This window comes from Lepisma saccharinum, chromosome 1, assembly GCF_977018435.1.
Source record: "Lepisma saccharinum chromosome 1, izLepSacc3.1, whole genome shotgun sequence".
NCBI lineage: Eukaryota > Metazoa > Arthropoda > Insecta > Zygentoma > Lepismatidae > Lepisma > Lepisma saccharinum.
Genome location: NC_139229.1, coordinates 150,349,633 through 150,362,990, shown reverse-complemented (window position 1 = coordinate 150,362,990; position 13,358 = coordinate 150,349,633). Strand labels below are relative to the sequence as shown.

The 13,358-nt window shown below is 39.1% G+C and overlaps 1 protein-coding gene across 1 annotated transcript in view; it reads right to left on the bottom strand.

Moving 5' to 3' along the window:
* LOC146002502 (chondroitin sulfate proteoglycan 4-like) overlaps window positions 1-365 on the bottom strand; it is a 549,973-nt gene extending 549,608 nt beyond the window's left edge. The window contains exon 1 of the mRNA XM_083140394.1: window positions 45-365. Coding sequence (XP_082996520.1) covers window positions 45-114 — 70 coding nt within the window. The 5' untranslated portion in view covers window positions 115-365. The remainder of the gene's footprint in view (window positions 1-44) is intronic.
* Window positions 366-13,358: the final 12,993 nt, after the last annotated feature.

The window sequence follows — 13,358 nt, the reverse complement described above, 5'->3', positions numbered from 1 at the left end:
AGACATAAACACAAACAGCTGTTATACACGCATCACCAACTGACCTGTTTCTCCTAGAACCACAACGAAAGCAGACGAGAGCCAAAGCAGGGCCGTCCACGCCTCCAGACGCATCTCGATTGTCAATTGTTACGTCAGACCATTATCCGAGAAACAAAACACACTCACTCGCGGTCTTCCAGTACCAAAAAGAAAAAAAAAAGTTATTGAGTGCGAGGCTCTGTAAGCAAGTTGTGAAATGCACACACTTTTACATGTAAACAAACACGCACTTTTGTTTTTAATTCTTGTGACGACTTCTTCACGTGGAAGAACTTGAACTACGCAAGGCGTACACCACGTGACCCGAACCGTGTTTTCGTATAATCGCCGCTAAACTTGACTCGTTCCGAGCGGCAAGGCGACTGTCAAAAGATCTGGCAGCCACGCATGCCGGTCCTGGCTACCCTGCTGACACCTTGCGGTTAAAATGTGGAACTCGGATCGCAGTGTGCAAGCTCAACGCGTTTAGCGCTGACCCCGGGCACTTTTCGACACCACACAGTAAGGGAGTTGCGGATTCAAATTCCCGGAAATATCTTCGAAATAGCAGACTTTAGTACTAGAACAAAACATGAAAAGTCAGCTAGCTCTCTTAAATATTTAACTTCTTGCCTACAGATGGAGCAGTTGTGTTGTGTAAACCGCTCACATCGTTTAGTTCTGATGGAAACTTTTCTAAAGTTTAAACACACTTAAGTAAAAATAACATAACTTGCAAAACCCAACAGCTCTCTACCGCAGCATATGGGAACATTGACTTCACGCTGTAAGTCACGTGGAAAGTCCTATCACACATTTAAAATGTTAGCAAATCACTACATGGATCTCGAATAGGAAATGTTTGTATCTACACTAGAAATTTATCAAACCATACACATTTGGAATAATTTTGTGTTTCATTGATTGGTTGATTTTTTTATATTATGGGTAAGTCAGCATAGCACATAGGCTATTTTTGCCCTCGCACAATACGGGGAAAAAGCCCCTTACGTAAAACATAATTGATGACAGGCCCCCTAACAAGAAAATAAACGATGTCCATTAAAATTTTCTCAATTTTTAACTCATTTATTAATTTCTAACCATAGATTAGCCGAGGGGAGGGGGGGTGTCAGGCTCACCACCTCTAATTTTTCGAATTTTGAACTGAACATTTTTATTAAATTTTTTTTAAAAAAATACATTGTTACCAGGATGTTTCAAATATGTCTCTATTCCTTTTGTTCATAAAAAACTTAAATATAACGTACAGTCACCGGCAATAATAATTGGACGCCAAGATCTTGAAATACTCACTTCCCTGCAAGGCGTTGTGCGTGTTGCCTAACTATACGGCGCTAAATGGATTTTAATAGCTAATTTTCAATGGCAACTTCTACCACCGCCGTATAGTTAGGCAACACACAGAACGCCTTGCAGGGAAGCGCTCTAAGTGTTCCATTTTTTTGCCGGTGAGTGTATATGGGAGGTCAAATTCATTCAGGCACCTCCTTTGGACGTCTGTTCCTCATCACACTAATGCCAGTGCCAGTGTGCAATTGGTTTGGTAATTATTTTTTACCAATTATATTTTTTTGTAATTATTATAATTAATAAATAACTGCAATTGTATAAACAACAAAGAAAGGAGTGATTCAATAACAAAATGGTTTCTTGAATTTTAGTGATAAAATAAAATGTGAGTCCCCTCAGGTAAGTTTCTCCCACGGCATGGGTAAGCTAGGGGCAACAAGAAGTAAAACTATTCTCTTTTCGAGGATAACATCTCCTTACCTTATCTATTAAAAGCAGAGACTGTAAAGGCGCACCGGCGCACACAAGGACAAACACTGAACGACAATACTCCACAAAGGATTATCCTGGCCATGGATCCAGGCGCCAGACCCTCGTTGGCCTCCAAGAAGCAGTTACCAGGTGTAATACGGGGAAGTCAGGTTGACCTTTGTGGGGTTCTAATTGATTGATTTAGTGTTTTAAGTCCAGTAAGGCCAATCGGGACTGGACCCATAGTTTAAAATGGAAACCGAACTACTATGTATGTCCCTCCACCGGGTATCGAACCCGGGACCCCCTTGATTGAAAGACGACGACGCTATCGGGGAGGCTACTTTTGAATATTTCTCTTCATTCGTACGACATGTTGCAAAATAACTGGGTGGTCTATTTCAGAAACGTGAGAATATTATTTCAGAACTGTGTTATGCAGTTCCTATTGTAAAATAGATAGTAGGAATAGTGTCAAACAGTAGTAAAATGATATAATCAACTTCTCGTCTGAGCCTGCTTCTCTCTCTCTCTCTCTCTCTCTCTCTGTGTGTGTCTGTGAAAATTGACATTCTCAAGACCACTCCTGAATTTTTCTCCTGGCCATGTCGCTCACCACAGTAAATTATACTTTTTGTTTTTGCAGAAAAATAATTTATCGCAATGCTTAAAAAATGTCATAGAATGGGTGATTTCTACTAAATTATCTAGCCTGGCAATTTGCTTATTTTGAAGGGAGCAAGATAAAGTTTATGTAATCTTCCTCGCGTTATTCATCACACCAGGTCTCAAGATAACTATACACCTCAAACTGCCTATCTGCGCTTAGTAATTTACAGGTAATTTATTTATTTTTTTAAAACTACATCTTACTAGAGATGGCGACAGAGGGGAGCGAAATAATTAAAGGTATTTTAAAAACGGATTATGTATTGTGCCTAACAAGAACATGGAATTCTGACAGAAATAGTGGAAATTAGTAATGATTGATGGAATGGAAATCGAGGCAGAAAAATAAGTGAACAGCAATGCTGGAAAATGGTTTTCATGTGCAGCTGTACAGAGAATGTCGATTTTCCTGTCTGATCCTCTTCTCGCCTCCAGTCATGTACCACAGCCCGTTAACATGTTAAGAAAATATTGGGAGACACACAGTCACCTGCATTATACGACGCACGTTTTTAGAAGCGATATCGGGCGGAGCTACTGAGAGCGTGTCCTTGGTGACCAGCCAATGGCAGGAGTGCAACGTTGTTAAGTTAGGAGACTGCGGCGCGCAAGTTAAACGCCGTGTTCTGTATTTTTTCTTGCGTGCAAGAAGTTTGCATAGAACTCGCCACTTTAAGGTTAATCATAAGATGGGGCACGACATTTTGAACATGACCGTCCAAGTCCCATGAATTTCCGTCGCCTACAGCCGGAGTTATCGCTTCTCGAAGAAACACGGGAAACAACACGTCTCTACACACACACACAATGACCTTTTCGTTTTCCATCCGTGTTCCGTCTGTTTTTTTTTCGTTGCCACCGTGTTGACACCGCTGAGTTGTCGTGTCTTGGTAAAGCTATGGGTGTCGAATTCGGCTGAATATACACAATGACCCTTCATTGTTGTTTGCATTCACGAACATTGCGAGTCAGTTAAGTCAGTTTGAGTTTAGCGTTTTCGTAACAAGGGCGGTGTAAGATAATTATTTTCGTACGCCACGAAGAACAGTTGTGAGAGGTTTCAATACTGCCCTTATTGATTGATTGATTCGATTTATTTACTTCGCTTTTCTGCCACTTTTGGCTAATCGCGAAGATGAGAATGGGTGGTGATATGATGAAATTGATGAAGGGACACTTATAAACACCTATGCCCGGGTCGGGATTCGAACCCGAGAACCCTGCCGTCATAGCGCGCTGTGTAATACAGCCACTATGTTCAATACTTGTGCAATAGTTTGTGTTCCGTGAGTGTTATTAAATAATGTCGCGCCGGCCCCTATGGTGCAGTGGTTAGCATATCGCAATACTACTCCAGGGGTTCCGGGTTCAGATCCCGGCCTGGACATGGATGTTTATGAATGTCCATTCATCAATTTCATTATATCATCACTCATTCCCATCTTCGCAATTAGCCAAAAGTGACAGAAAAGCAAAGTAAAACAAATCAAATCAAATTAATAACGTTTCTCTCGAAACGTAGTACCAGTAGTACAGGCACCGAGGGTAAAATATTACGTTCACAAGATAGAAATCTTACTTTTAAAGTATATTTCTTACTTCAATGAATTGGCGTCGGAAGAAGTGCGTGCTGAAACAGTGTTTTCTCAGAACCGAGAACTTACGGCTAAAGCGTGTGGTGTATTTGTTTTTACTGTGTTGCGCATTATAAAACAGGGTAAAGTATCTACCACAGAAATCGGTGACCCCCTTTTCAAATCTCCTGGGAAACATGCCAGAAAACAGAAACGAGAGCGATGATGATGACCTTGCAGTTCCTCTACAATAAATAAAATACCTTCAAACTTCTTTCAGGTACTAGTTTATCTTATATGCTGCAGTGATATGATATAATCCAATGTAGAATTCTTCACTATATATTTCATTGTACTGAAATATCACGTGCATGCATTATATATAAAAAGTTAAATATTGGACACAACGAATTCTCTGTGTTCCCCTTCCGCTAGCAGTTGGTTTGGCAACAGCGCAAGAGCGCTGGCAGCGTATTGGCTGAACTCATGTTCCTTCTAAAAGCGTACCCCGTATAGGCCTGACACAGTTAATTAAGAGAAAAGGAAATGTCAACCCTAAGAAAGCAATTCTCATTTGGTATGTAAAGTAGTGCTTTGTGTATTTCATCTTAAATATGTCACTCCACTTTTCCATTTTCATTGCGATTTTGCATTATAGCAGGGAATGCAAGGCCAATTCTTTACAAAATACGAACTCGCAACTAAACAAATCATGACAACGACAATGTTATTTTTAAATTTGTGGTCATTTTGGCCGCTGAGACTCCCAAAGCTTTTGAAAAATGTGCGGCGCACTTTGCAGTAGCAGTGCCATCCAGCGGTTGATATTCAAGGCATCCCCATGAGAACCGAGTGTTAAACGTTCCAATCTACTAGTGTTGCCCACGGGACGAGACGGGACAGGCTTTTAAAAATTTGAGACGAGACGAGATTGATCATGTGTCCCTTTGACAAACGAATATTTTCGAGACGAGACAGGCCAAAGTCTCGTCTCGTGGGCAACACTACAATCTACGTAGTTTTGAACAAATCGTAACTGTCTTTTAGAAAATTGAATACAGGTGTCGCTAATGTTGGTCAATTTTTCAAACTCACCTTAAAAGAAATTATGTAGTTTAAATGTGTTTATTATTTCAGTTTTCACTACTTTTTAAGTAAAGTTTAACCAAATATATTTCTGTATTAGATGCATGGATGGATTTAGATGAGGTCTGAGATATCAAAAAAATAAATGTGAGTGTGTGTGTGTGTAATTCCTGCTCTGCTACACGTGATTTCTGAAAATCCTCATGTAGGTTATTTCGGTGGGCAGCAGGGTGGCCGAAGACGATTTCACAGTGGGCTAGGGCCACCCTCGCACACCTGGTGGCGACGCCTCTGCTTCTTTTTCTTCCAAAAGATGGCCGCCATCTCATCCGAATGCAACTGTGGCTCCCTCTGCTGCGCTGCATTTGCTTGGCAACCTGGCTCTAAGTTCACCGCTGTTAGCAGCCTCCCTGGAGGAAAAGACACGGTCAACTCCCACTCCTGTTTATGTAATCAGCTCAAAGTTTCCTCATCTGGCAGCGGGCGCCCCGCGGTTTCCAATTACACGTGGAGATGGCCTGGTGCCACTGTTGCATTGTTAGTCTCAACAATACTGCATTGCATTTACCATTGTTTCTCCTTTCCTTCCCCCACGCGCGGACCACAGTAGTTTCTCTAATATGCAACGAGGCGCGACCTTCACTTAAATCAGGCCCTTAAGGGTCGTCGTCCCTCAACCAAACGCTAACGAAACGAATTTATGTGGAAGAAGGTTGATCATAACCGGACATACAATCTTAAGTGAAGCATAAGCACTGTATACAGGGTGATTAAAAAAAAATCCGTGGCCACCATACCGAAAAATGTCCATTCAGCCCTCTCGTTCTTTTTACAATAAGCCTAGTTAATGCGCTGTCTCAAGGGAGTGGGGGTAGTATAGAGACGAGACCAAGAATAAGACAGACCTCTGTCAATTCTATACCCTGTCCAAACTATCTCTGGAGCAAGGCCGCGCATAGCGGCAGAAAAAAAGGGGGGATCGAGTCGGCAGAGCGAAGCAGTACACGTTCTGGGAAGACTGGTAACTGCAGTCGCTTTCCACCCCCTTCCACGCAATTACGTTCAGCTCACGTGTTCATTGGTGGAGCCGTCTCGCGTCACTACTTGCGCAGAGACTTGTTTTCGTTCGCCTGCTCCACAGATAAACGGGACAGAGTATAGTTAGACCGAGACTCTTGGCCTTATTAAAGATTTTGTTCAGATATTTACAAATGTATCTGCACTAGATTTACTTTTATCTGCTACTTATTCAGATATACCGAGTGGATATCTGCATGATCATTGTGATAATTTATAAATTCTGTTTAAAACAAATTGCAAAGTCTGTACTGCGCTGCGAGGTTGCATATACATTCAGGATAAATTTTCGAGGCCTCTTGGCGTTCAAACAAGGTGTCAAAAAAAACGTTAATTGAGAAGTTATTTGTCCTAATGACCTCTATACGTTGTTGAAGTTCATGCAGTAATATACTGTATATGCTCATTTTACTTATAATTCGAGACTCGAGGCGGAACCAAGACGAGAACGAGATGGATGTTTATAAATCGAGACGAGACGAGATCAATACACTGCCAGGTTTTATCTCGTCTCGTTGAATAACATTCTCACATGTGAGGCATACTATATATATGTATATATCGAGTGATATTTGAATTATGTCAACCCCAGTGCAAAGTGAATGCAACTGGTTGACCACGTGACGATCGAGAGGTTGCTGTTGGACGACCAACGGAGCCTTGAGAATTAATATATTTATCAGTAGGTAGTCCGCACTTTAGTGGTGATGGGTAAAACGAAGGACTTGTCGAACTTCAAGAATGGACAACTTCTGTAATCACGAAGGGTTGGTGCCTCGATAGCGGAAAGACTGTGCTTGGCTAGAGTGTACCAAGATTCGCGTCAAAATGGATAAACAACGAACACGAACCACACTTACACGTGCGGAACTGCCGATACAGCGAAAGGTTGATGTGTGAAGTGAGCGTTGGATCGAAAGACTCATTCGGACAAATCGACGCAGCACAGTGCAACGCTTGACAACCCAATATAACACAAGGCAATCCGGAAGAATTTCTAGCATCACCATGCGTCGCACTCTTGCATACCAGCATGCCTGCACAAACGACTCCTTGCTCGTCTTACCAAGGCTCATCGCGTACTACAGGACTCGCCTTGTACAGTCACGGACACTGCCGGCTTGTAACGATTCCATTGACAGTCAATGTATTCATTACAAGCCGGCAGTGTCCGTGACTGTACAATGAACATGCATGTTAGTAAACAAGTTTAGAATTTTATTTCTATTACATTAAAAAATAAACCATTACTCATTTTGGCCCGTAGCTATGTTTGGACAAGTACTCCCCCATATACAAAATGGGCTAGCTTTTTCTTATATAAACAATTAATAATACATTTATAAAGAGAAAATTTGAATCCATGACAGGAATCACTAATATGTTGAGATATTAAGTCTTCAAGGAAGTTTTTAATGTAAAATAATCTAGTTCTCTTTAAAGTAAAATAACTTCACTTCAAATTTACTTTCTATTTTTACATAAAAGCATGCGATTATATTTCTTCTCGGTACTGCTATCTTTAGGGCGAAAATCTTATCACGCTGGTCGTTCTATTAAATCTCACAAATCCGATCAATCACTTGGTAACCAATCCATTTACTTAATTATGTACGGCCGCTAGAATCCTTATCTCGAAGCACTTATCGGATTTTCTTCGAGAATCGTTTTTGTCGATCCTTTTTAGGTCGAATTTCGTGGTCGTGAAAGTTTTGCTGTTACCCTACATGCTGAGGTTGCGTAAAATTCCGATACAGATATCGTCTTATTTGTCACCCAGCACAGCTCGGCAAGTTTTGATAAATCGGTGCGACGCAGGGTTGACTGACAAATAGTTATTTGCGCTACCATCCAAGAGAGGAACTAAAGAATAGTAACATCTAGAAGTAACTGTAATTTTGTTGAATAAGTAGCGCTAAATCTGTCTTCAAACAGTTGATATAGTTACTAATTTACAGTGCCAATTCTAGTTACCATTCTTTCAAAAACCAGCGTAAAAGAATGACGGAAGATGGCAGCACAGGTTGATGTAACACCATGGAATAGAAACTTTGGAATAAAAATCATATAAAGCACTGCAAAACATGGAAATTTAATAAGAACTAATTCAGTACATTTGAAATACTATTCGGATGGTACTGGATATAGCAACGGAAGACAATAAGATGATGTGCACTATTTCAAATTAAGACAAAAATCCTATTTGTACCACAACTAAAAGACGACTGAATTCAGCACAATGTTCAAACTCGATTTTCTCGTCATAGCCTTAAGTTGAAACCTTAGTTCCAAATTATATCTTAAATGAAAGAGAAAACTACAGTGTAGGAAGTGCAAAAATATTATTATTTACTTTGGAAGTAATGAAAATGGACAAACATATAATTAGTTTGTAGCGTATAAAAACTCTCAAATTCCCATTTTTGATTATCTTAAAAATTAGTAATTCGCTGTCAAAGAGCTGTCGATATTCTTTAAATATATAAAATATTTTAATACCTCATGAATCATATTCAATTGGCAAGTACAATTTGTGGTACAAAAATAAATAGAAGGTAAGCCAGAATTTGAAATAAATATTACAATATTTTACAGTTACATATTTAAGCAGTTTTACATATTTTACCATATTATATTGCATATTCACGTACATGTTGGAACTGGTAGCCGCGGTGGTCTAGTCGATTGGACGTCTGACTGCCACGCGGGAGACTACGGTTCGATTCCCGGGGTTGGTGCTGCAAGGTTGGCGTTGTCCCCGCATAAAGCTTCTCCGGGGCTCACAAAACCTCATATCACTGGGTACCTGGGGGGGGGGGGTAAAGGCTGCCGGAGCGTGGTGCTGATCACCACCTTCTAAATAGCCGAGATCGAAGTAATTTTATTAACTGTGGGGGTCCTACCACCATACTTCCTTCAAGTGTCTTCATGGCACGGTGCTATTTGAAGGGGAAATTTATCTTACCAAGTAAATGTTTCTAAATAGCCGATATTGAAGTAATTTTATGAACTGTTACAAATATTACGGACTTATTCATGACTAATGGCGAAACAACACACGTGTGAAGTAAGAAAACAGTGAACAAACAGTCTTGGGAAAAGTTATTTTTGCCGGACTCTTGCCTCTGTCTAAACAATAGAAGTTGTAAGTCTACTCGCCAAAAAGTAACAACTTGAAAAATTAGCATAACAAGACCAAAAATTGTGACACCATTAAGCCTTGTTTCCATGATTATGAAAAACTAAATAATCTGACCAAGGAAGTAATTTATTTTATTGAAAATATAAACTAAAACGTAACGTTTCAACCTTCTAGCAAGGTCTTCATCAGACTCTGTAACAATTACAAAAGTAACAAGATACACAAAAAGGGCTTTATATATACACACAAACATTACTTTCTCCAGACTATTAGAAAGTTGTTAGGAACTTTCTAGCAGGTGGCTTTCACTTTCCAACTGTACTCTCACCTGAAAGGCAATACATAATTACTTTCATATAGAATGTGAAGAGATATTCATATAGAATATCTCACGTTATTTTTCCTTAATTTTTCTCCCTTCTCCTCTCCTCTTTCTCTCTTGTCCTTTCCACTCTTTCTAACACCTTCTTCCATTCTTTGTTTAACTTCAGTCCCCAATTCCAGTTCATTATGTCTTCTTCACCTTTCTTCTCTATTTCCTTGGCTTCCTTCCATTTTCTCACTAGCATTCTCTTCTCCCTTCCTATCTGCTTAGCCTCATCCCACTCTATGTCATGTCCTGTTTCTCTCGTGTGTTTAAATATTGCATTTCTCTCTTTCTTAAGTCGTACATCATCCCTATGTTGTTTCAACCTGTCTTTCAGCCTTTTTTTCGTTTCTCCTATGTACACACTCTGACATTCTTTACATTTCACTTCGTAGATAATCCCTTCCTCTTCCTCTTCTCTGTTCTCCTTTTTCTTGCTTGCATTCTTCGCTATTCCTAAGGTGCTTCTCCCTCCCTTCCTGTAAGTTTTAATTCCCGCTTTCCTAAGCACTTTGCATATCTTTTCTGTGGTCTTCCCCATACTCCTTATTCAAAACCTTCTCTCCTCTTTTTCTTTCTCTTCCAATTCTCCCCTGCCCGTTTTCTTACTTCTTCTGTTTATGTCCAGTCTATCCTGCTTCTCATAGCCATTCTTTTCCAGCTGTTTCCATAGGCTATTTATTTTGCCTTCTTTTTCACATTCTTTCATGCATATTTTCTTGATTCTGTCCTCCATATTCTTTATAAAATTTCTTTTTGTCACCTCACTTACATCACTTCTTTTGTGGCAGAATATCCCTGCTGCACACTTCTTCTGATGCCAAGTGGTTTCAATTTCTTGTCCCCTCTTCCTTTGCATCAATATATCTAGGTAGCTTAATTTGTCTTCTTCTTCTATTTCAAGTTCCAATAATATCCCTCTTTCTTCATCTTGTATTTCTTTGGCAAAAATGTCGAGCTGCCTCTTCGTTCCCTTCCATATGCCAAAACAATCGTCCACATATCTGCAAAACAGAATTATTTTGTCACTTCCTTTTTCTATCACTTTCTTTTCCCATTCATTCATAACCAATTCAGCCAATGCTGGGCTTAGGCTAGAACCTATATTTAGACCTTCACTCATTAACATTATTTTATCTCCCATTATACTGTAACCGTTATTCCAAATGGTTTCCAGCGCCTTCACTACCCTGTCACTATCCCATTCTCCTATAATTTCTTGTCGCATTCTCTTTTTAATAATGTCCAAAACGTGTCCCCTCTTGATGCTCGGGAACATACTTTTCACATCTAAGCTAAACATTGTCGTCTTCATCTCATTTAACTTAAGTCCTTTTATGAGGTCTACTACTTGTTCACTGTTCTTAACTGCTCTGCTTTCTTGCTGTGTTACTAACACTTCAATAACTTTCTTTAATTTCTTTTCCAAGGGTTCCAAAATATTGTTTCTGCAGTTCATTACTGGTCTTAACTTTATCTCCTCTTTGTGTATCTTTGGAAAGCCTTTCAAACTAGGTAGTCTTCCTGTCTCCTTTATGCATTTCTTGAATCCTCTCCTCCTACAGTCTTTTATGACCCTTTCTTTTATAGTTTGTTCTTCTCCTGTTCCACAAATCTCCTCATATCAGTTTTATTTTAGGTCTTCAAACTTCCTCTCGTACCATTCTCTTTCCATCACCACAATTGCTCCTCCGTTATCTGCCTGCTCTATCACCACATTATTTTTTGTCTTGATTTTCTTCATCCCTTCCCTTTCTTTTTGACTCAAATTATCTACTTTTCCTTGTTTTCCCATTTCTTTCTTCAGTATGGCTACTGTTCTTCTTCTAATCTTGTCTCTTTCTGGTTCTTCTTTTATATGGAGCACTGCTTCTTCAATGTCATATATAACTTCCTCATAATCTACTTTTCTTTCTTTAACTTTGAAACCTCTTCCTAGTTTTAAAAAAGCTTCCTCTTCTTTTGTTAGGTTTACATTCCCTATTACCACAACTCTTCTTCTGGTATCCTCTTCTTCTTCCTCTTCTCCTCTTTCTTCTTTCCATCCAAGTCCCTCTTCTTTCTTCTTCAATTTTATTTTTATTTTCTCCCTAAATTTCTCCTGCCAGATTTTCATCTCATGAAATGTGTATTCTCTCGTAAAAATGGTGAGACCATCTTCAATAGCTTTTTCAATTTTTGTCAGATTCTCCTTTATTATCTTTATCTCCTTTCTTCTTGACCTTATTTCATTCCATATCAGTTCTTTTTCCATTTTCTGAACCAATATCTTCCATCTCCTGGTGTTGCAAACCACTCCCTTCTTACTTATTTTTAATCCTTTAGGCGCTGTGCCTCTCTCCAAATATTTTCTCAGAAACTTCTCTTGTTCGTCTTTGTGTATATCTTTCCTCTTCAAGTCCTTCCAGTTGTTAATTTTCCTCATCAGCCTTGGAAAATGTCCAATTATAACACCATTAAGCCTTGTTTCCATGATTATGAAAAACTAAATAAGCTGACCAAGGCAGTAATTTATTTTATTGAAAATATAAACTAAAACGTAACGTTTCAACCTTCTAGCAAGGTCTTCATCAGACTCTGTATCAAGTACAAAAGTAACAAGATACACAAAAAGGGCTTTATATATACACAAACATTACTTTTTCCAGACTACATTTCACTTCGTAGATAATCCCTTCCTCTTCCTCTTCTCCTTTTTCTTGCTTGCATTCTTCGCTATTCCTAAGATGCTTCTCCCTCCCTTCCTGTAAGTTTTAATTGTAAATGTGAAATGTAAAGAATGTCAGAGTGTGTACATAGGAGAAACGAAAAAAAGGCTGAAAGACAGGTTGAAACAACATAGGGATGATGTACGACTTAAGAGAGAGAGAGAAATGCAATATTTAAACACACGAGAGAAACAGGACATGACATAGAGTGGGATGAGGCTAAGCAGATAGGAAGGGAGAAGAGAATGCTAGTGAGAAAATGGAAGGAAGCCAAGGAAATAGAGAAGAAAGGTGAAAAAGACATAATGAACTGGAATTGGGGACTGAAGTTAAACAAAGAATGGAAGAAGGTGTTAGAAAGAGTGGAAAGGACAAGAGAGAAAGAGGAGAGGAGAAGGGAGAAAAATTAAGGAAAAATAACGTGAGATATTCTATATGAATATCTCTTCACATTCTATATGAAAGTAATTATGTTTTGCCTTTTAGGTGAGAGTACAGTTGGAAAGTGAAAGCCACCTGCTAGAAAGTTCCTAACATCTTTCTAATAGTCTGGAGAAAGTAATGTTTGTGTATATATAAAGCCCTTTTTGTGTATCTTGTTACTTTTGTACTTGATACAGGGTCTGATGAAGACCTTGCTAGAAGGTTGAAACGTTACGTTTTAGTTTATATTTTCAATAAAATAAATTACTGCCTTGGTCAGCTTATTTAGTTTTTCAAAAATTGTGGTAGCATATTGTGTCATCCCCCGAGAGAACGTCTCTAATACGTCACTGATCATTCTTCGGTTGTAGCAAAAATCTTGGAATTTAACACATGAAATAATAGTGTTAATCTTCTTAGTGTTACCTTATTATTACATCCAGTCACTTCCAAATTATGTTTCTAATGCATATTAAATTACAGGCCGAAACCAAGTGTTAGGTAAA